The sequence below is a fragment of the Bufo bufo genome, chromosome 1 (genome assembly GCF_905171765.1).
Source record: "Bufo bufo chromosome 1, aBufBuf1.1, whole genome shotgun sequence".
NCBI classification, from domain to species: Eukaryota; Metazoa; Chordata; class Amphibia; order Anura; family Bufonidae; genus Bufo; species Bufo bufo.
In genome coordinates, this window is record NC_053389.1 from 41,412,880 (window position 1) to 41,436,463 (window position 23,584).

The 23,584-nt window shown below is 49.3% G+C and overlaps 3 protein-coding genes across 5 annotated transcripts in view; 2 read left to right on the forward strand and 1 right to left on the reverse strand.

Annotated features, from left to right (window-relative positions):
* Positions 1-902: 902 nt before the first annotated feature.
* On the reverse strand, positions 903-19,978 carry PROSER3 (proline and serine rich 3). 2 transcript variants are annotated; one of them, XM_040422243.1, is made up of 12 exons: positions 19,889-19,978; positions 14,952-15,060; positions 14,153-14,415; positions 12,704-12,840; positions 11,475-11,533; positions 11,316-11,404; positions 10,999-11,123; positions 9,694-9,878; positions 9,119-9,601; positions 8,727-8,874; positions 7,147-7,228; positions 903-1,059 (listed from the first exon to the last, which is right to left on the reverse strand). In XM_040422243.1, exons 2-12 carry the CDS (start codon positions 14,976-14,978, stop codon positions 1,014-1,016), a joined length of 1,644 nt encoding a protein of 547 aa, XP_040278177.1. In that variant the 5' UTR covers positions 14,979-15,060; positions 19,889-19,978; the 3' UTR covers positions 903-1,013. The 2 variants fall into 2 exon arrangements, with proteins under 2 accessions (XP_040278177.1, XP_040278172.1); XM_040422238.1 differs by lacking the exon at positions 19,889-19,978 and adding an exon at positions 18,125-18,200.
* LOC120986005 (proline-rich protein 2-like) lies at positions 18,134-19,597 on the forward strand. The gene is made up of 2 exons (XM_040414310.1): positions 18,134-18,211; positions 18,521-19,597. Exons 1-2 carry the CDS (start codon positions 18,134-18,136, stop codon positions 19,595-19,597), a joined length of 1,155 nt encoding a protein of 384 aa, XP_040270244.1.
* Positions 19,979-20,144: 166 nt separating the features above from the next.
* The window catches only part of LIN37 (lin-37 DREAM MuvB core complex component), a 35,064-nt gene continuing 31,624 nt past the window's right edge, over positions 20,145-23,584 (forward strand). Inside the window, exon 1 of one of the 2 annotated variants that reach the window (XM_040422250.1) lies at positions 20,145-20,234. The gene's annotated coding sequence lies outside the window, so the exon portion shown is untranslated. Of the gene's footprint in view, positions 20,235-20,370; positions 20,390-23,584 lie in introns of those variants that run through there. The other variant, XM_040422256.1, reaches the window with a different exon arrangement.

Below are 23,584 nucleotides of genomic sequence, written 5' to 3' on the forward strand. Positions count from 1 at the left end.
GTGTTGAGAGTCAGACCCCCCACTGATCTTCAGAGGGTCAGGCATCCATATGCAATTCCTGGAATGCCCCTTTAATTTCTATGAATTACTGGGTGGCTTGCTGCAGTGAAAGCAAACTGGACCCCTGGGGGCCGCAGCAAGAGGGAAAGTTCTACAATTAATTTCCCCCCTAAGGCCTCATGCACATGACCATGGTTTAGGCCTCATGCACACGACCGTTGTTGTGCTCCGTGTCCGTTGTTCCATTTTCCGTGATTTTCTGCGGACCCATTGACTTTCAATGGGTCCGTTGAAAACTCGGATGATGCACCATTTGTCATCCGCGTTTCCAGTCCATCAAAAAAATATGACCTGTCCTATTTTTTTCACGGACAATGGTTCGCGGACCAATTCAAGTCAAAGGGTCCGTGAAAAAACACGGAGGCACACAAGATTGTCATCCGCGTCCGCATCCGTTTTTTTCCTATCATTTGCAAGGCAAACTTGACTTAGATTTTTTTTCACTTTCCTTCATGTCTGGTGATCCTCCAAAAATCAAGGAAGACACACGGAAACAAAACGGAAACGGATCACAGAACAACGGAACCCCATTTTGCGGACCGTGAAAAAATACTGTCGTGTGCATGAGGCCTTAGGCTCAGGCCGCATTTTTTGCGGGTCGGATGTGGAGCCATTCACTTCAATGGGGCAGCAAAAGAGGTGGACGGCACATCGTGCAAGTGTTTCAATTCCACAATCTCTGCTTGCCATCAGTGAATGGCAACATTCAAGAGAGATTTGTGCTGCTGCGTTTGGCTCACAGGGGTTTTCCCACCCAACATGGTGCATTAATAAAAGTGCATACATCAGGCGGTGGGGGTCACCTCTGATTTATAGTCAGGTAATGAAGAATCCATGCGAGATGTGTCCCACCATTTTATTAGGAAAATAAGAAATCATCAAAAATACAAGTGTTATGTACAATAATAAATATTACTTTATGGTCAAACATGTGAGCGCTTGGAGAGACAGGACTACGGTTCTCGCTTCTCCAGTTCAGCCAGTCTAGAATCCACCGCCCTGGGGAGACAAGACGTGATACAGTGTTAGACTGCAACAAGAGACACGCACAGAACAAGCAGGCAGCGCCCCGCACAGAACAAGCAGCTGGTGACTGCAGCGCCCCGCACAGAACAAGCAGCTGGTGACTGCAGCGCCCCGCATTTTACCTGCTATACTATTGTGGGCACCTTAACCACCTCAGCCTCCAGTGCTTAAACACCCTGAAAGACCAGGCCACTTTTTACACTTCTGACCTACACTACTTTCACCGTTTATTGCTCGGTCATGCAACTTATCACCCAAATGAATTTTACCTCCTTTTCTTCTCACTAATAGAGCTTTCATTTGGTGGTATTTCATTGCTGCTGACATTTTTACTTTTTTGTTATTAATCGAAATTTAACGATTTTTTTGCAAAAAAATGACATTTTTCACTTTCAGTTGTAAAATTTTGCAAAAAAAACGACATCCATATATAAATTTTGCTCTAAATTTATTGTTCTACATGTCTTTGATAAAAAAAAAATGTTTGGGTAAAAAAAAAATGGTTTGGGTAAAAGTTATAGCGTTTACAAACTATGGTACAAAAATGTGAATTTCCGCTTTTTGAAGCAGCTCTGACTTTCTGAGCACCTGTCATGTTTCCTGAGGTTCTACAATGCCCAGACAGTACAAACACCCCACAAATGACCCCATTTCGGAAAGTACACACCCTAAGGTATTCGCTGATGGGCATAGTGAGTTCATAGAACTTTTTATTTTTTGTCACAAGTTAGCGGAAAATTATGATTTTTTTTTTTTTTCTTACAAAGTCTCATATTCCACTAACTTGTGACAAAAAATAAAAAGTTCTATGAACTCACTATGCCCATCACGAAATACCTTGGGGTCTCTTCTTTCCAAAATGGGGTCACTTGTGGGGTAGTTATACTGCCCTGGCATTCTAGGGGCCCAAATGTGTGGTAAGGAGTTTGAAATCAAATTCTGTAAAAAATGACCTGTGAAATCCGAAAGGTGCTCTTTGGAATATGGGCCCCTTTTCCCACCTAGGCTGCAAAAAAGTGTCACACATGTGGTATCACCGTACTCAGGAGAAGTTGGGGAATGTGTTTTGGGGTGTCATTTTACATATACCCATGCTGGGTGAGAGAAATATCTTGGCAAAAGACAACTTTTCCCATTTTTTTATACAAAGTTGGCATTTGACCAAGATATTTATCTCACCCAGCATGGGTATATGTAAAAAGACACCCCAAAACACATTCCTCAACTTCTCCTGAGTACGGGGATACCAGATGTGTGACACTTTTTTGCAGCCTAGGTGGGCAAAGGTGCCCAAATTCCTTTTAGGAGGGCATTTTTAGACATTTGGATACCAGACTTCTTCTCACGCTTTGGGGCCCCTAAAATGCCAGGGCAGTATAAATACCCCACATGTGACCCCATTTTGGAAAGAAGACACCCCAAGGTATTCAATGAGGGGCATGGCGAGTTCATAGAAAAAAAAAAAAAATTTGGCACAAGTTAGCGGAAATTGATTTTTTTTGATTTTGTTCTCACAAAAAGTCTCCCTTTCCGCTAACTTGGGACAAAAATTTCAATCTTTCATGGACTCAATATGCCCCTCAGCGAATACCTTGGGGTGTCTTCTTTCCAAAATGGTGTTATTTGTAGGGTGTTTGCACTGCCCTGGCATTTGAGGGTCTCCGCAATCATTACATGTATGCCCAGCATTAGGAGTTTCTGCTATTCTCCTTATATTGAGCATACGGGTAATGAGATTTTTTTTTTTCCGTTCAACCTCTGGGCTGAAAGAAAAAAATGAACGGCACAGATTTCTTCATTCGCATCGATCAATGTGGATGAAAAAATCTCTGCCAAAAAAAGAAAAAGGAGGGGAAAGGCGTCTGCCAGGACATAGGAGCTCCGCCCAACATCCATACCCACTTAGCTCGTATGCCCTGGCAAACCCGATTTCTCCATTCACATCAATCGATGTGGATGAATAAATCATTGCCGGGATTTTTTTTTTTTATATATATACAAAGTGTTTGCCAAAGTATATGAACACCGCCACCTCCTCAGCTCATATGCCTCGGCAAACAGGCCGCAAAGCAATAACTTTATTAACTTTAGAACAGAACATATTAACTTTTTTTAAACTTTTTCAACTTTTTTACTTACCGGTAATTTTTTTTTTGTTTAGTTTTTTTTTTACCTTTATAGAACAAACCTCTCCTTCCCCATGGGACAATGTGTAAAGCGCAAATCGCCCATAGATGTGGCGAAGTACGTTATGCACTTTATCCCAGGTGAAAGGAGAGGTTAGCAGCAGCTGAGAGTAAAAGGGCCCTAATAGCCCTGTGTGCCTGTCCTGTGAGATGCAATCCCTATGCTAGGTGTACCTGTGTGTGGTACTTCCGGAAACACTCACCAAAGCATAGGGCAGGGTGGTCAGGACAGAAATAGCGGGTGTCACGCCTTATTCCACTCCTGCTACAGACACGACATCTTTTTCGGGGTGACGGTTGGGTTGAGGTACCAGCAACGACACTGGGGAAATGTCGCTCATGTAGACGGCTAACTACACTGGTGGATGGGGCCACGGAACCTCCTGGGTAAAGGAGGTTCGCGATGATCTCTTCCTGGAATTTGAGGAAGGATCGTGTTCTCCCAGCCTTACTGTAGAGAACAAAACTATTATACAGCGCCAATTGAATTAAATATACAGACACCTTCTTATACCAGCGTCTGGTTCTGCGGGAAACTAAATACGGAGACAACATCTGGTCATTGAAGTCCACCCCTCCCATGAGCGCATTATAGTCGTGGACACAGAGGGGCTTTTCAATGACACGGGTTGCCCTTTCAATTTGGATTGTCGTGTCTGCGTGAATGGAGGAGAGCATGTAAACGTCACGCTTGTCTCTCCATTTCACCGCGAGCAGTTCTTCATTACACAAGGCAGCCCTCTCCCCCCTTGCAAGACGGGTGGTAACGAGCCGTTGGGGGAAGCCCACGCGACTAGTTCGCGCGGTGCCACAGGCGCAAATCCGTTCTAGAAACAAATGCCTAAAGAGGGCCACACTTGTGTAAAAATTGTCCACATAAAGATGGTACCCCTTGCCGAATAAGGGTGACACCAAGTCCCAGACTGTCTTCCCACTGCTCCCCAGGTAGTCAGGGCAACCGACCGGCTCCAGGGTCTGATCTTTTCCCTCATAGATCCGAAATTTGTGGGTATAGCCTGTGGCCCTTTCACAGAGCTTATACAATTTGACCCCATACCGGGCACGCTTGCTTGGGATGTATTGTTTGAAGCCAAGGCGCCCGGTAAAATGTATTAGGGACTCGTCTATGCAGATGTTTTGCTCAGGGGTATACAAATCTGCAAATTTCTGGTTGAAATGGTCTATGAGGGGCCGAATTTTGTGGAGCCGGTCAAAAGCTGGGTGGCCTCTGGGACGGGAGGTGGTGTTGTCGCTAAAATGCAGGAAACGGAGGATGGTCTCAAATCGTGTCCTGGACATAGCAGCAGAGAACATGGGCATGTGATGAATTGGGTTCGTGGACCAATATGACCGCAATTCATGCTTTTTTGTCAGGCCCATGTTGAGGAGAAGGCCCAGAAAAATTTTAAGTTCGGAAACTTGGACTGGTTTCCACCGGAAAGGCTGGGCATAATAGCTTTCCGGGTTTGCGGTTATAAATTGTGTGGCATACCGGTTTGTCTCTGCCACGACTAAGTCCAAGAGCTCCGCAGTCAAGAACAGCTCAAAAAATCCCAGGGCCGAACCGATTTGAGCCGTCTCAACCCGAACTCCAGACTGGGCGGTGAAAGGGGGAACTACAGGTGCGGCTGAAGTTGGTTACTGCCAATCAGGGTTTGCCAGCACCTCAGGGATTCTAGGGGCTCTACGGGCCTGTCTGTGCGGTGGCTGCGACGGGGTAACTAGTGCACGTGCCACCGTACCAGCTTCAACTGCCCTTCTGGTGCTCGCCACGTCACCATGTTGTACGGCAGTGCTGGTACTAGGTCCAGGGAGGGCTGCGCTGCTGGTGTATGCCTCACCACGTGATCCGGCAGCGACAGCCCCACTCTGCTGCTCTTGAAGCGGATCCTGCGTAACCTGTGGTCTAGCGACACGGGGCCGGGTACGCCTGGTGCTGCCAGGGACCTCCACCTCCTCGTCCGAACTTTGGGTCAGAGAGCCACTGCTTTCCACAGGTTCATATTCTGACCCGCTAGATTCGTCAGATGAGGGTTCCCACTCCTCATCCGACTGGGTCAGAATCCTGTAGGCCTCTTCAGAAGAATACCCCCTGTTTGACATTTTGGACTACTAAATTTAGGGGTATTCCCTGAGACTACCCAAGAAAAAAAGCAAGCCTGTCTTACAAAGGGGAGGCTAGCGAAGTACCGGAGGCCGCTGCAGTTGATAAAAAATATCAAAACTGATTTTTTTATCGCCGCAGTGCGTGTAAAATGAATGTGCAGTGATCAAAAAAAATATATTTTTTGTCACTGCGGTGGGGCGGGTGTGGGTGAACGCACGTGTGGGCGACCGATCAGGCCTGATCGGGCAAACACTGCGTTTTGGGTGGAGGGCAAACTAAAGTGACACTAATACTATTATAGATCTGACCGTGATCAGTTTTGATCACTTACAGATACTATAAAAGTACAAATGCTGATTAGCGATACGCTAATCAGCGAATAAAAGTGACTGCGGTGCGGTGGGGTGGGCGCTAACTGACGCTAACTACCTAACCAAGGGGCCTAAACTATCCCTAAAACCTATCAGTCAATACCAGTGAAAAAAAAAAAGTGACAGTTTACACTGATCACTTTTTTTCCTTTCACTAGTGATTGACAGGGGCGATCAAAGGGTTAATTGGGGTGCAGGGGGGTGATCAGGGGCTACAGTGAAGTGTTTGGTGCTACTCACTGTGATCTCTGCTCCTCTGCTGGATCCAACCGACGAAAAGGACCAACACAGGAGCAGACAAGCCATATAACAGATCATATTTACTAATATGATCTGTTATCTGGCTTGTGATTCGATTTTTTAAAAATCAGCAACCTGCCAGCGACGATCATTGGCTGGCAGGTTGCTGATGCAATTCTCCTCGAACTTTTGCCGGCCCGCGATGCGCATGCGCGGGCCGGCTGTGACCGAAATCTCGCGTCTCGCGAGAGGACGCGCCGGCGCGTCCACTCGGAATGAAACAACCACCTCCAGGACGCGTCTGTGCGTACAGCGGTCCGGAGGTGGTTAATGTATTTTGGATTGATGTGAAGTTATACTTATACTCTAGTCGCACCCAGAGCTGCGTTCATAATTCTGCTGACAGATGAGTGATCTAACAGCTCAGCTTTAAAGGGTTTCTATCACTTCGTTTCACCTATTTAGCTTTCAGACACTAGCGATCCGCTAGTGTCTGCTTTATCTAACCATCCTAATATAAGAGTTTATTGTCCTGCCGTTTAGCTAAAAAAATAACTTATATAGATATGCAAATGAGCCTCTAGGTGCTATGGGGGCGTCATTAGCACCTAGAGGCTCCGTCTACCTTAACAAACTGCCGCCGCCCAGCGCGTCCCTCCAGCCCGCCCATCTCCAGCTGAAGCGATCCTCTCCGTGCGCGTCTCTGTTCTGCGCATGCGCAGTGAATGTCTGATCGCTTCCCTGCTCAGACATCTCCACTGCGCCTGCGCCGATGACGTCATAGTGCTCCGAGGAACAGGCGCAGTGGAGATGTCTGAGCAGGGAAGCGATCAGACATTCACTGCGCATGCGCCGAATACGAGGAGCATCGCATTCCGGAGGAGATGGGCGGGCTGGAGGGACGCGCTGGGCGGCGGCAGTTTGTTAAGGTAGACGGAGCCTCTAGGTGCTAATAACGCCCCCATAGCACCTAGAGGCTCATTTGCATATCTATATAAGTTATTTTTTTAGCTAAACGGCAGGACAATAAGCTCTTATATTAGGATGGTTAGATAAAGCAGACACTAGCGGATCGCTAGTGTCTGAAAGCTAAATAGGTGAAACGAAGTGATAGAAACCCTTTAATACGGCAGTACAAGAACGAACATGGCATTACCGGAGTCTTGATCGTAGGAACTCTCGTTGGTCACGCAACACCTGAAGCAGAGGGTCATCGGTGAAATCTGTGCCGTCCGAGTCTGGAATGTAAGAGGGTTAAACTTTTTAACCCCTTAACAACTCCCGATATGTGTTTATAGCCCATAATTACACAGCCGAACTACTGCTTTAACGGCTGGGATTGGAGGCCATTTAAAAGGGATTTTCTCACCACCTTTATGCCGCCCTCTGCTAAATTCTGCACTTTTTTCTTTAAATGATTAATATTAAAAACATTTTTTTCTGCACACATTAAATAAGAACAGAAAACACAATTATTAGGAATCCGCACGATTCTAATAACCTGAAAAATTCATAGGATAATAAGTGTGACACATGAAAGGTGTGTATATATGTGTCTGTGTGTATACAGTATTATATATATACCCCCAATCAGTCCAATGTTCCATTATTTGAATGGTGGTGGTCGCACATGCTCACTGCTGCTCCTTTACTTTATGCATATTTTTATGCCGTTACTTGCGGTTTTGCCCCAGATCTCTCTCTTTGCATTATGAAAATCCCAACTACATAGCGGGTACTGTATTAGGTGAAATACATGCAGATTTTTGTGCTAAAAATCCACAGTGTAATACCGTACCGGCTAAGCAGATGACATTTTCAAAATCTCAGATACACGGTGCACAAATTTTACACCTGGGAATTGGCCTGCGGTACGGATTTTGATATCCGCCACCAGGGGCATAGTGGGAACTAAAAGTGGCCCTGGAAAAAAAATAAAGGGGACCCCATGTTGTAGGCGAGTCCAAACTAACAGAAAGTGCGGCAAACACAAGCCAAGCCACAAGTAGGCGGGGACAACAGAAGTGGGCGGGGTCAACAATACCGAAGTGCAGCACAAAATAACGCCCCTGCAGAACCAAATACCACAGTGCAGCATAAAATACTGCCCTATCGCCATGCTGAAGACGATGATACAATTGAATTCAGGAGGGCACCTGTGGCTGCATAAGTACCTGATGCTCCTAGCATTAATTAATGCTGAGAGCATCAGATTATTATGTACCTGACCAGCAGCTGCGAGGAGGGCTCCGGCGGTCCCCTGAGCTTCGGCCGACCGGGAAATTTCCCTGTAGGGTCTATGGCCAGTCCGCAGCATATCAATTGTTTGTGCCGATCTCTCCCTTTGCAATGCAGAGTGAGATTTAGGGCAAAATCTTTAAGTAACACATGTTTTTTCGTGCAAAACTGCACGAAAATACACAAAAACGGGCTTAAACTCTATGGGACTGCCGAAGATACAGTACAGCTTGTTTATCTCCTGTAGTCCCATAGAATTGAATCAAGCGGCAATGGACATGCGCTCACCATTCCACTGAAACGAAGGAGCACAGGACCACCGGTTCTTATGCTCAGTGGGGGATAGGGGATGTGCGTTATTCCTAGGAAAACCCCTTTAAGGGACTAAGGTGTTGGATGTGGGTGGAAGCGATCCGAGGCGTTCATAGCTATTCTCATGCGGATCTTTTGGAACGGACTTTGCTTTCTCTTTTTGACGCCAGAGGAACAACAGAGTACCTTCTGCTTCCTCTAGAAGATGAGCAGCAATCTCTACCGGCTGCAGATCGGCATCACCCTCTGGCGAAGGGGTTGAGGGTCTTTGCCCCATTTTCTCAGATTTAGCTTTTGGAGATGGCAACGGGGAGAAAAGTCGTTCTGAGATCACCTGTCAAGTAATGAGGAACCAAGAGGAGAATTTAGTGAAACAGGAAGCAGAAATGAAGATCTCATACAACTCTTGGGCATGCACATCCCTGCATTACCCAAGCGAGAACTGTGTGATGCGTCATGTCTCCAGTGGTGGCACCAAATGCAATGGAAGGACACCCCTTAGTGGCCACAAAATGGAAATAAAAATGCACTTGGAACCAATTCTGAAATAGGAGGGTCCGTTTTTGTGCACAGTGTACCTGCTCCATTGCTTGGTGAACTGACGATTCGGGTACAGCACCCACCATGGCTCTCGCTTGCTGACTTGGTTCTTTCTTGTCTCTTTTTCTTCTGCTTCTGTCTCCTTTAGGTTTCAGCTTTTTTGCTTCCATCTGCTCAGCCTTTGTCTGCCGTTCAGGAGAGTCTTTACCCTTCTGCGCTACATGACCTACAGGCAACGGGCCATCTTCACTGTGCCTGGCAGCTGGGCCAACAGCCGCCTTCTCCTGCTTTACCTGGGATACACTTGGTGCGTTCTGGCTGTGAACACAGGGTAGGATGTCACACAGAAGGTGCAGATGTGGAGGGACACTGCATGTTGGGGTCCCACTTGGACTGGCTAAAGGAACATGGCTGAGGTAGGAGACGGGAATATGCGACTGCGATGAAACGGAATGGCTCTGTACTGCCCCTCGTGGCGATACTTGGTAAACTGGATCAGTAGAGTCCTCCATGTGAACAACCTGTAAAGAGACGTGACAACATGAATGGAGACACAGAGGAGGTGGGTGGACACTTCATCGCCATATAGACTTCTTGCCTTGTGTACACATACCGCTTTCGGGATTCGTACTGGCGGAGAAGAGCTGCGTTTGCGGGTGGTGGTGTGTAGTGTCCCTTCTCGTGCCTGCTCCATCTTCCTGCGCAATCGCCACTGATACAAAATGTCGTCCTCAGGGGCCGCTGTAGGGTGTGCTCTGATGTAGGGGAGGTTTAGTCGTAGAAGGGGCACAACAGGGGCTAGAAAAACACACAGGGTTAAATTCTTTAAAGGGGCTGCCTCACCTCAAACATTGGTGGCATATCGTTAGGATGCCCCCAATGTCAGATAGGTGCGAGTCCCATTTCTGAAACCCGTACCCATCTCCAGACTAGAACCAGCAAAGTGAACATAAGCACGACGCGCATGTACGGCCACCTTTCATTCATTTCTATGGGAGTGCCGAAAATTAGCAAAATTTATCAAAAATTTGATCCGGCCGGTTCAACGAATTTTCCCCAAAAACTTGGTTCGATCCGAATATATTCGTTGCGAATTGCGTTAAAAAAACGGCTATTTCCTGGCTGCAGAGAGCCTTTATAGTGGTGTAGAACCCTGTGCCTTGCAGTAACACGCATAGGAAGTCTGCTGTAGCATGAAAGAGCGCACGCCTTTTACACCAAACCCGTTTCTAAGTCTTTTCAAGTCTTTCCTAGCACTGTCCCTAGCGCCTGCCGACGTCTCTCCCTGCACTAAGTACACCGGAAAATGACAGAATCCAAGATGGCTGAGGTTATTTATAGGGCTGTGACATCACAGGGCTGGCTGGCTGCCGATTGGCTGCATGCATGGCATTGTGGGTGATGCCTCATTCCCAGAGTTCCTTGCTCCATGTCCTAACATGTGCAGCAGACATTTTAGGAAAAAATTAGATTCGTTACCACCAAGTGTGAGGAAATTCAGATTCGGTGCGAATCGAATAATTCCTGAAATTCGGATCGAATTCCACTTCGTCAACTTCAATTCGCTCATCTCTACCAAAAATAGCCAAGATGGCGCCGTTATGTCCGGCAGTGCTGTAGAAGTGAATGGAGTGCTGGCTGCACTTGCACGGTGCGCTCCCCATTCATTTCTATGGGACTTCCAAAAACAGCCAAGTGGGGCACCCGGCTATTTTCAGTACTCCCGTAGAAATGAATGGAGGGTAGCCACGCATGCACAGTGCCCTATCCTTCTCTTTGGGCGCTCCATACCAGAGGTGGGACTCGCACCTATCTGACATTGGGGGGGCATATCCCATCGATATGCCCCCAATGTTTGAGGTGAGACAACCCCTTTAAGCCGAAAAAGACTGGCATGTATGAACCAGACCTTACATACCTGTGTCCAGAGGGAGGGGTCTTGTCTTACTGCTCCTGTCACTCTCTGAACTGGAGACATTAGACACTGGCGAAGACCCCAGACCTTCAGAGCTCACTGGGCCCACGCTGCTCAGAGATGACTCGCTGCCGTAAGACACAAAGTGAGGCCACTTAAGACTTACCCTGGATGGTTCCAGGAATCTTAAAATTCACAAGATTACCAAACTGCAGACCAGACAAGCGACAGTACGAGAGGTCACCCCTTTCTGAAAGTGGTCATCACACGCCATGGCTGTGCACTATGGCAGAGGTTACACGACCTATGCCACTGCTCACCTCCTCAGTATAAGCTTCCCTGCTCGAAGCTGGAGGCCCGCCACGTCCACGTCCTCAGGACACAGCCTGGAGTCATTCAGAGAACTTTCCTGAGAGACAAACAGGAACATCAGAGACTTCACACGTCACATGTGGCATGGCAAGACATAAGTCACTTACCTCGAGAGTAGGTGTCCTCTCCAGATTGTGAGGAGAAGATTCCAGAGGAGCGGGGGTTCCTACAACGGAAGTCAAACGGCTTAGCTACGCGTTTGGTGCGGATGGATCTGCACAGACTGATCCGTCCAGATAATACAACCGTCTGCATCCATACAGAACGGATCCGCTTGTATTATCTTTAACATAGCGAAGACAGATCCGTCTTGAACACCATTGAAAGTCAATGGAGGACGGATCCGTTTTCTATTGTGTCAGAGAAAACGGATCCGTCCCCATTGACTTACATTGTGTGTCAGGACGGATCCGTTTGGCTCAGTTTCGTCAGTCGGACAGCAAAACGCTGCAAGAGCGGAATGGAGACGGAACTGATGCACTCTGAGCGGATCCTTTTCCATTCAGAATGCATTAGGGCAAAACTGATCCGTTTTGGACCGCTTGTGTGAGCCCTATGACGGATCTCACAAACGGAAACCAAAACGCCAGTGTGAAAGTAGCCTAGAAATCGATAGGTGTCCCGAGATTTACACTTATCCTGTGGCACCCCAAAAGAACCCAAGGGGGCACCTACAGGACCTTTTACTTATGATCGGTGGGGTCCAATGACACTTATCACCTATCCTGTGGATAGGGAATAGGTTTTCAATCTTGGGACAACCCCTTTCTGGGAAACTTAACCCCTTAAGAACCAAAAACAAACCTTAAAACAAAAAGTAAAGGGGTTGTAGGCCCGTGACCCCTTTATTCTCAGGATCGGTGGGCGTCCCAGAGCTCAGACCCCCATCAATCGCAGCAATGGTAAATCCCAGCGATGTGCCAACCCATTCAAACCTTTACTTCCCAAAACCCCTTTAGCCTAGGATTATAGAATATATATCTCATCAGCTATTTTCCCTTGAAAGATATGCAGTTAGAGAGGAGTTCACTGCATAACAGAAACGGGACAAATCCGTTTTGCAGCCCATAGACTTCTATTATGACGGAAGGCATTCCATCATAGAATTGCGTTATGGTCCGTGGTAACGGAATCCATAACGTAATTCTGCTTTTACCACCAAACGAAGTGTGAACGAATTTCAAAATATGAAATTCGCTCATCTCAATATGCAGTAATTGACAGAGAGATGCCTTATTACAGGAGCCACTACTAGATGTCTGTGTGTGGCCGCCCCCTATAGCCAGAGATTAACTCATCACTTCCAGCAACAAGCCTCCTCACTCCCTACACTCACCTGAGGGTGGTCGAAACCTCTGCACTTCTGGGCTCTCAGGGGACTCCTGCAACCACCAAAAGTCTTTCAGTCCAGAATGTGGAGGAGAACGCTCTCGGCGACTGGTGGGCCGCCCACTGCGAAATCTTGCAATGTACCTGTCATCCAATGTGGTTAAATATGAGATAAGAGGGAGGATTACATTAAAATAACTCCAGAGCTGCACTCACTGTTCTGCTGGTGGAGTAACAGTGTACATACATGACTTATCCTGTACTGATCCTGAGTTACATCCTGTATTATACTCCAGAGCTGCACTCACTATTCTGCTGGTGCAGTCACTGTGTACATACATTACATTACTTATCCTGTACTGATCCTGAGTTACATCCTGTATTATACTCCAGAGCTGCACTCACTATTCTGCTGGTGGAGTCACTGTGTACATACATTACATTACTTATCCTGTACTGATCCTGAGTTACATCCTGTATTATACTCCAGAGCTGCACTCCCTATTCTGCTGGTGGAGTCACTGTGTACATACATTACTTATCCTGTACTGATCCTGAGTTACATCCTGTATTATACTCCAGAGCTGCACTCACTATTCTGCTGGTGCAGTCACTGTGTACATACATTACATTACTTATCCTGTACTGATCCTGAGTTACATCCTGTATTATACTCCAGAGCTGCACTCCCTATTCTGCTGGTGGAGTCACTGTGTACATACATTACTTATCCTGTACTGATCCTGAGTTACATCCTGTATTATACTCCAGAGCTGCACTCACTATTCTGCTGGTGCAGTCACTGTGTACATACATTACATTACTTATCCTGTACTGATCCTGAGTTACATCCTGTATTATACTCCAGAGCTGCACTCACTATTCTGCTGGTGCAGTCACTGTGTACATACATTACATTACTTATCCTGTACTGATCCTGAGTTACATCCTGTATTATACTCCAGAGCTGCACTCCCTATTCTGCTGGTGGAGTCACTGTGTACATACATTACATTACTTATCCTGTACTGATCCTGAAATACATCCTGTATTATACTCCAGAGCTGCACTCACTATTCTGCTGGTGGAGTCACTGTGTACATACATTACATTACTTATCCTGTACTGATCCTGAAATACATCCTGTATTATACTCCAGAGCTGCACTCACTATTCTACAGATTTTAGAGCTGAAATCGTCCAGCATTCCCTGCTGGTTCATAGTCTGCATAAAACATGCTCTGGTGATTTGCATTCTGGGAAGGGTCATGGTTACACCACTGTACAGTCATATTATAAAAGGAAAACACTAACTGCCTCAGCTAAGATGTTGGATGGGTCTATGATGACAGGCTTGCTGACTATTACCCGTTAAGCCCAGCAGAACAGTAAATGCCGCTCTGAAGTATAATACAACACATCATTTCAGGTCTAGATATAATCTGTTACCAATCACCTTGCTAGGACCGAATCCTCAGGCCCCGGGTCTCCCTGCTCATCATTATTTCCATTGGTGGAAGCAGTCGGCTGCTCATCCCGCTCTGGAGTCTTACTGCTGCCCTCAGTGGAAGGCCACGATTCATCAAAAGGCTCGGAAGAGTCCGACTCGGGAAGGCCGGGTACCAATCGCTGAGATCCCATCAGGAAGCGGAGATCCGGGGGGAAGAGTGCATCAGAGAGATGGTGAGGAAGAGACCGGAGCCGATCAGGGCTGAGAACCTGGACCAAAGACAGGGGCAGCATGAGGCCAGTTCACATGGAGCAGTCATTTCTGTGCCCCGCTATACTATTAGAAGCCATGACGCCAGTGTGAACAGAGCCAAAACTGAAGTGTACGGCAAAGTGCTGCAATTTCGACGGACAATCCAGCACCTATTAGTTCTACTAATAGGTGCTAAGACCGCTAGACAACCCATTTAGAGCTCGTGCACATGACCGTAAGCAATTTTCTGTCCGCAAACCGTGGATCCGCAATATATACGGAAGCAGTCCGTGAGCCATCCGGATTTTTTTTGTGGAACTATTTAATTCAATGGGTCCTCATTTTGCAGACAAGTATAGGATATGTTCTTAGGACATCTCTTGTGGGCTTTCCGCAGCCTCTATATGTCCGTTCTGCAAAGGTTAGAACATTTACTATACTTTGTCTGCAAAACGCGGACGGAGCGCCTCCATATTTGCTGGATCCGCGGTTTGTGGACCTTAAAAGGAATTTTCTGGGCGCTACGAGGTAACTGGCTGTTCGCTGCACTTACAGTTTGCTTCTGCGCCTCGGTAAGCATATGGGGCGTTGACGGGTGGTAATGAGTCCGAGTTCTTGCCTGGGTTGGGAAGGGATCTCCCTGGTCAGAAAACACAGCGACGCTGCAAAAAAAGGACACCCCTCGGGTCACCTCAGCGCTAAGTATAATGTACAGAGTATACACCAGCATAATACTGGGGAGGTGCCCCTCATCTTAGACATTTCTGGCAGGGTCAGAAGGGTGCGGGTCTCACATCTATCTCCAGAACAGGACGCACAGCCGCGGTCCATTCATTTCTATGGGACTGTCGAAAATAAACAAGCACTGGCTCCGCTATGTCCGCTAGTCACTCGGTGCGTTGTGTTCTCGTTAATTCTCATTCATTTTCTATGGGAGTTCCAAAAGTAGCGAGCGCTCGGCTATTTTTGGCACTCCCATAGAAATGAATGGAGGGTGACTGCGCATGTGCGGTGCGCTATCCTTTACTTTCAGGGGCCTGTTCTGGAGACAGGTGCGGGTTCCACCTCCGGTATCGATGGCATATCCTATGTCATCAATGTCTCAGATGAGACAACCCCTTTAAGGCGTGGACGCCAGTGACCTCTTGGGCGATTCGTCAGACCAGTCCGCCTTCTTCCATTGCCCCAGTTCTGCTGTTTACGCGCCCACTGTAGGCACTTTTGGCCGTAGACAGGAGTCAGGGACTGGTCTGCAGCTACGCAGCAAGCCGAGATGTCCTGTGTGATCCGACACCTTTCCATCATAGTCGGCAGGAACGTTGTCAGCAATCTGCTTCGGTGGGATCGGACCAGACGGGCTAGCCTTCACTCCCAGCGCCTCAATGAGCCTCGAGCACCCACGACCCTTCACCGATTCTCACCACTGCACACCGGCCCTTTTGGAGGTGCTTGGACTTAGACGTCGAGACACCACAATTCGGTCCTTGTCGCTCTGACCCTCCCGCTTCCAACACATCAATTTCAAGAACGTACTCTTCGCTTGCCTCCTGATATATCCCACCCGCGATAGGCGAGAGGATCGGCGTTAGTCACATGGCTGATCGGCGTCCAGTCCATTCATAAATTCTAACTAATATATATATCGCATCAGTAGAGACACGAAGGGCGATGTCCCCGGGTCATTAACAGACTTGGAGTGGAAAATGCCGTATCAGTGGCAGCCGCTGGGGGGGGATCATCTATTATTAAGGCCGAGGATCGGCTTCCAGTTATAGACAATAGAGGAGATGAAAGCGGCAAACGCACGCGCTCGGCCTCTTATTACTTGGACGGCAGCGTCCGATGGTCTCACCTTTGAATGCATTATGCCTTGCGCCCCCTAGCTGCAGCTACGTGCTACTGACATCCTGGAAGCGGAGACTGCAGTAATGGCACAGAACATGGATCCTTCTCCCAACTGACGATGGGGGGGAGGAAGGGGTTAATCAATGACTAAACCAGAGAATTCGGTTTTTGGTTGATGCGCTCTTCAAGGGATTGTACAGTTTGGATAATCCCTATTCATATCAGGGAACCTCGACAAGATGAAGAAGAGGTCCTCCGACAGTCAGCTGACCACCAGCAAGTCCCTGGGGTAGGCCAGTACTCATCTCCCACCAATGGCAAGTTTAAAGGGGTTGTCCTAAAAATGTAAACTCATCACCTATCCACGGGCTCATGGATTGCCTGGAAATGAAGAATGAAGGGGCTACTGAGAAGGAGGGGCCACAGCTCCCGTTTTCCCTGCCGCTTACATTCCTTTGATCAGGGCCATCACTTTGTGAATTGTGGGAGGTTCGGCCTCTTGGGCCCCGCGCTGACAAAGTGATGGCGTTTCCTGGTTGTATGTGGCCCCAGTCTTAAAGGGGTATTCCCATCTCAGACAACGGGGCATATTGCTAGGATATGCCCACATTGTCTGATAGGTGCGGGTCACCGAGAACGGAGTGGGGAAGGTGGTGACCGGAGGACCCCAGGTTTTCTGGGGTCCGGCCACCGCCAATCGCTCTCCCCATAAGATTGAATTGGAGGGCGCCGCACTTGCGTGGCCACCGCTCCCATTCATTTCTATGGGACCGACGGAAATAGCCGCCCCATAGAAATGTATGGAGGGCGGCTGCGTATGCACAGTGCGCCCTCCGCAATCTTCAGGGGTCCGTTTTCGATGACGGTGCGGGTCCCAGAGGTGGGACCCGCACCTATCAGACAATGAGGGCATATCCTAGCAATATCCCCCCATTGTCCAAGATGGGAAAACTCCTTTAAGGGGGATTTCCAGGCTCTCTTGAAAATCTGCCCTGTGGAGGGAAGGACCGTCTGCTCAGCACTGACCCCTCCGTCGCACTGCTGACGCTGCCGTCTCTTCTGCGCTCATGTGATCGCTGGAACTGGACCCAGGTCCTTCAGCTGAACAGGAAGACACAGGAACACATCCGGGAGGGACCTGAGTGGAGGAGCCAACAGCTGGTCTCAGTGGCAGGATTTGTGGTGCGACTGAGGGGTGAGTAATGGGCAGAATATCTTCCCTCCACAGGTCAAGAAAGCCCAGAGAACCCATTTAAAGGGAACTCGTCACCCAGATTGTGAACCGAGTAGTTCTGCAGGTCAGGAGTCCAGATGACTCCTTTTTTTAAAAAAATGTCCTAGTGCCCCCCGTTCCCCAGTTGTCAGGGTTTAAAGCTGCACGGATATACATGGTCATGACTCCTGTGCATGCACCACACAAGAGTCCTCTCCATGGCATTAGCGCAGCAGTCTGGACTGTGTATTTCAAAGCAGCTTTGAGGGCTGACAGCGGGGGAACGGGACGCATTAGCAAGATATAAAATGGAGGTCTGGACTCCTCATGTGTAGTACCAATCATGTATTACTGCAGGTAACAGCCCAGAATCTTGGACAGATAAGTCATAAATGTCCAACAGGTGCAGGTCCCGCTCCTATTTTGGGAACAGGGCAGCTGTGCTGTGCATGCGCGGTTCTCTCCATTCACTTCTATGGATTGCCAAAAACAGCTGAGGATGCGCATGTGCAGCTGTTTTCAGAACTTCCATAGCAGTGACTGTAAAATGCAGTACACGGGCCCCGTGACAGGAGAGGGGCCCGCACCTGTGGATACGCCATAAATGTGTTAGACGAGACCATGAGGCGGAGCAGATGACATAAAGGGACCATCCACAGTTCACACACCTGCTCTTCATGGCTGGACGGATCTCTGCAGCCCTCCGGGTCCCTCCTCGTCCTCCGCTCCGGGTCCCTCCTCCTCCTCCGCTCCGGGTCTCTTCACTCTTCCTCTGCGGCGTGAAAACCATACAAGGGTCACACGGACGGTGACACAAAGCACAGCACGCCTCACCTCCTCTGTCAAGGAAAAATTATATGTGATTCTGGGAAAGCTGGGTGAAAACCAATAGGGACACCATTACAACTTCCACAAGGACCAATATTTGGGACACGTCCTGATTGTCGCAGATTCCTGCAAAGAACCCCCCTAAGAAGATCCGGTGCGCTGCTTGTGGAGCATTTTCTCGGAGCAGTTCCTGCTGATAAGATTGGGAGGGGTCATTGACCTATTCTGCTCGTCAGGCCAGAACGGGCTCCTGGTTAGTGGTGGAAACGGCAGCTGATACGGGGCCCAGACCACCTGTCCTGGCAGAGAATGTCCTGAGACTGGAAAACATCAGGGCCTCATCGTCTCCTCCGGGCGCCTCCTCGTCTCGGCTCCTCCTCCGGGCGCCTCCTCGTCTCGGCTCCTCCTCCGGGCGCCTCATCGTCTCGGCGCCTCCTCCGGGCGCCTCATCGTCTCGGCGCCTCCTCCGGGCGCCTCATCGTCTCGGCGCCTCCTCCGGGCGCCTCATCGTCTCGGCGCCTCCTCCGGGCGCCTCATCGTCTCGGCGCCTCATCGTCTCGGCGCCTCCTCCGGGGGCCTCATCGTCTCGGCTCCTCCTCCGGGCGCCTCATCGTCTCGGCTCCTCCTCCGGGCGCCTCATCGTCTCGGCTCCTCCTCCGGGCGCCTCATCGTCTCGGCGCCTCCTCCGGGCGCCTCATCGTCTCGGCGCCTCCTCCGGGGGCCTCATCGTCTCGGCGCCTCATCGTCTCGGCGCCTCCTCCGGGGGCCTCATCGTCTCGGCGCCTCCTCCGGGGGCCTCATCGTCTCGGCGCCTCCTCCGGGGGCCTCATCGTCTCGGCGCCTCCTCCGGGGGCCTCATCGTCTCGGCGCCTCCTCCGGGGGCCTCATCGTCTCGGCGCCTCATCGTCTCGGCGCCTCCTCCGGGGGCCTCATCGTCTCGGCGCCTCATCGTCTCGGCGCCTCCTCCGGGGGCCTCATCGTCTCGGCGCCTCCTCCGGGGGCCTCATCGTCTCGGCGCCTCCTCCGGGGGCCTCATCGTCTCGGCGCCTCCTCCGGGGGCCTCATCGTCTCGGCGCCTCCTCCGGGGGCCTCATCGTCTCGGCGCCTCCTCCGGGGGCCTCATCGTCTCGGCGCCTCCTCCGGGGGCCTCATCGTCTCGGCGCCTCCTCCGGGGGCCTCATCGTCTCGGCGCCTCCTCCGGGGGCCTCATCGTCTCCTCCGGGGTCTGGTTTTATAATACAGGGGTCTGGTCTGGGGGCCACCATATCCGTGCTGATCTATTGATTATTCCTAGACTTGCTTACTCGTTCTAAGCAAAGATCCCTCCTGCGGTATTTACAATGCAGATTTTCCTTGGTTTTGTGTCCAATTTTTCCCCGGAAAACAACGCACAGCGCCAAAGTACAATCTCCAATCTGATTGGGCGGAGAAGAATGCAGATGTCATAGGGGCTTCTAACACAGACTCCTATTCTTACAGAGAGGAATGGAGGTGAATAGACAAGCCATGGGGAAGAGTTACAACCGCTACATAGAGATACATGTATACAGTCAGGTAATGACGTCATTTCACACATTTATACCAGCCACTGCTCATTAGCTCACCTCTCCTCTCCTGCACTCGAACCTCCCGCCGTTTCCGGCCGCTCGTCTCCTAGCAACTGTCAGCCTGGCGCAAAGGATTCTAGGACGCAACGTCCTTTCCAACGGCAGCTCGAACTACATTTCCCGTCAGCCCTGAAGAGTAAAACTGCGTCTCCTCAGCGTCGTTACGCAAGTACGAGAGGCGTATCCCTATGAGACGCCTTTGATTTGTTGGATTGCGGTGATGTACAGGTCAGAGAACCAATGGTGTTACGTCTGGCAGGAGCGGTTAGCCAATGTATAGACGGGAGGCGGAGCTAGTAGAGGAGCGGGTTTTAAGGTGAATTGAACCGGTAACGGAGACCGGGTGAGTACGGGGAGGAGTGAGAGGCGGGGCTGGAAGTGTAAGAGCTGGAGTATGTACTGTACGGCTGTGCACTCACCGATCACTGGGTGCAGTAATAGCATCGGCGCCCGCTGAGCGGTCACAGCTCTCCGGCGTGTAAACAGACGCCAGCTCCGGTGTTTACCGGTCAGTTAGGCACTCATTGGATAGGTGGTGACGTCACTTCTGTTGAACATAGTCTATAATATGAAAATATGACGTCACTGTTGTCAAATGCAACTTCTATTTTTACACTGGTGATGTTACTTGTTGGCAGTGACATCATCCTCCGAGTATATTTTGCAGCAGTGACATCATTGTGTTGGACGTGATGTCACTGAGACTGATGACATCACAGCTGGTGACGTTGCTGCTGTTATGGAGTCAAGTCCTCGTGTCTTAATGGAAAATAAATGCAGCTCCGTTTTTCATGCGGCCACTTACTGCTTGTGTCAACATAATGTGCACAGGGTGTGACGGGGACGGTGATGTCATCAGTGAGAAATAGAACCCGTCTGATGGTGTCAGTGATGTCACTATAGTGCAGTATAACGGGGAGGTGATGTCACTATAGTGCAGTATAACGCGGAGCGGTGATGTCACTATAGTGCAGTATAACGCGGAGAGGTGATGTCACTATAGTACAGTATAATGGGGAGCGGTGATGTCACTATAGTGCAGTATAACGCGGAGCGGTGATGTCACTATAGTACAGTATAACGGGGAGCGGTGATGTCACTATAGTACAGTATAACGCGGAGCGGTGATGTCACTATAGTACAGTATAACGCGGAGCGGTGATGTCACTATAGTGCAGTATAACGCGGAGCGGTGATGTCACTATAGTGCAGTATAACGGGGAGCGGTGATGTCACTATAGTACAGTATAACGGGGAGCGGTGATGTCACTATAGTGCAGTATAACGCGGAGAGGTGATGTCACTATAGTACAGTATAATGGGGAGCGGTGATGTCACTATAGTGCAGTATAACGCGGAGCGGTGATGTCACTATAGTACAGTATAACGGGGAGCGGTGATGTCACTATAGTACAGTATAACGCGGAGCGGTGATGTCACTATAGTACAGTATAACGCGGAGCGGTGATGTCACTATAGTGCAGTATAACGCGGAGCGGTGATGTCACTATAGTACAGTATAACGGGGAGCGGTGATGTCACTATAGTACAGTATAACGCGGAGCGGTGATGTCACTATAGTACAGTATAACGCGGAGCGGTGATGTCACTATAGTACAGTATAACGCGGAGCGGTGATGTCACTATAGTGCAGTATAACGGGGAGAGGTGATGTCACTATAGTGCAGTATAACGGGGAGAGGTGATGTCACTATAGTGCAGTATAACGCGGAGCGGTGATGTCACTATAGTACAGTATAACGGGGAGGTGATGTCACTATAGTGCAGTATAACGGGGAGCAGTGATGTCACTATAGTGCAGTATAACGCGGAGCGGTGATGTCACTATAGTGCAGTATAACGCGGAGCGGTGGTGTCACTATAGTGCAGTATAACGGGGAGCGGTGATGTCACTATAGTGCAGTATAACGCGGAGCGGTGATGTCACTATAGTACAGTATAACGGGGAGCGGTGATGTCACTAAAGTGCAGTATAACGCGGAGAGGTGATGTCACTATAGTGCAGTATAACGCGGAGCGGTGATGTCACTATAGTGCAGTATAACGCGGAGCGGTGATGTCACTATAGTGCAGTATAACGCGGAGCGGTGATGTCACTATAGTGCAGTATAACGCGGAGCGGTGATGTCACTATAGTACAGTATAACGCGGAGCGGTGGTGTCACTATAGTGCAGTATAACGGGGAGCGGTGATGTCACTATAGTGCAGTATAACGCGGAGCGGTGATGTCACTATAGTGCAGTATAACGCGGAGCGGTGATGTCACTATAGTGCAGTATAACGCGGCGCGGTGATGTCACTATAGTGCAGTATAACGCGGAGCGGTGATGTCACTATAGTACAGTATAACGCGGAGCGGTGGTGTCACTATAGTGCAGTATAACGGGGAGCGGTGATGTCACTATTGTACAGTATAACGCGGAGCGGTGATGTCACTATTGTACAGTATAACGCGGAGCGGTGATGTCACTATAGTGCAGTATAACGCGGAGCGGTGATGTCACTATAGTGCAGTATAACGCGGAGCGGTGATGTCACTATAGTACAGTATAACGCGGAGCGGTGATGTCACTATAGTGCAGTATAACGCGGAGCGGTGATGTCACTATAGTACAGTATAACGCGGAGCGGTGATGTCACTATAGTGCAGTATAACGCGGAGCGGTGATGTCACTATAGTGCAGTATAACGCGGAGCGGTGATGTCACTATAGTGCAGTATAACGCGGAGCGGTGATGTCACTATAGTACAGTATAACGCGGAGCGGTGATGTCACTATAGTGCAGTATAACGCGGAGCGGTGATGTCACTATAGTACAGTATAACGCGGAGCGGTGATGTCACTATAGTGCAGTATAACGCGGCGCGGTGATGTCACTATAGTGCAGTATAACGGGGAGCGGTGATGTCACTATAGTACAGTATAACGCGGAGCGGTGATGTCACTATAGTACAGTATAACGGGGAGGTGATATCACTATAGTACAGTATAACGGGGAGGTGATGTCACTATAGTGCAGTATAACGCGGAGCGGTGATGTCACTATAGTGCAGTATAACGCGGAGCGGTGATGTCACTATAGTGCAGTATAACGCGGAGCGGTGATGTCACTATAGTGCAGTATAACGCGGAGCGGTGATGTCACTATAGTACAGTATAACGCGGAGCGGTGATGTCACTATAGTGCAGTATAACGCGGAGCGGTGGTGTCACTATAGTACAGTATAACGGGGAGCGGTGATGTCACTATAGTGCAGTATAACGCGGAGCGGTGATGTCACTATTGTACAGTATAACGCGGAGCGGTGATGTCACTATAGTGCAGTATAACGCGGCGCGGTGATGTCACTATAGTGCAGTATAACGTGGAGGTGATGTCACTGTAGTGCAGTATAACGCGGAGCGGTGATGTCACTATAGTACAGTATAACGCGGAGCGGTGATGTCACTATAGTGCAGTATAACGTGGAGCGGTGATGTCACTATTGTACAGTATAACGCGGAGCGGTGATGTCACTATAGTGCAGTATAACGCGGAGCGGTGATGTCACTATAGTGCAGTATAACGCGGAGCGGTGATGTCACTATAGTGCAGTATAACGCGGAGTGGTGATGTCACTATAGTGCAGTATAACGCGGAGCGGTGATGTCACTATAGTGCAGTATAACG

Coding starts and splice junctions, on each gene's coding strand:
- LOC120986005 (XM_040414310.1), top strand. CDS start 18,134: ATGGCTGGACGGATCTCTGCAGCCCTCCGGGTCCCTCCTCGTCCTCCG. Junction 18,212..18,520: donor CTCCTCCTCCTCCGCTCCGG/GTCTCTTCACTC, acceptor TCTGCTCGTCAG/GCCAGAACGGGCTCCTGGTT.
- PROSER3 (XM_040422238.1), bottom strand. Junction 12,841..14,152: donor GAGGATTCGGTCCTAGCAAG/GTGATTGGTAAC, acceptor ATTGGATGACAG/GTACATTGCAAGATTTCGCA. Junction 1,060..7,146: donor TTCCTACGATCAAGACTCCG/GTAATGCCATGT, acceptor TTGTCTCCCCAG/GGCGGTGGATTCTAGACTGG.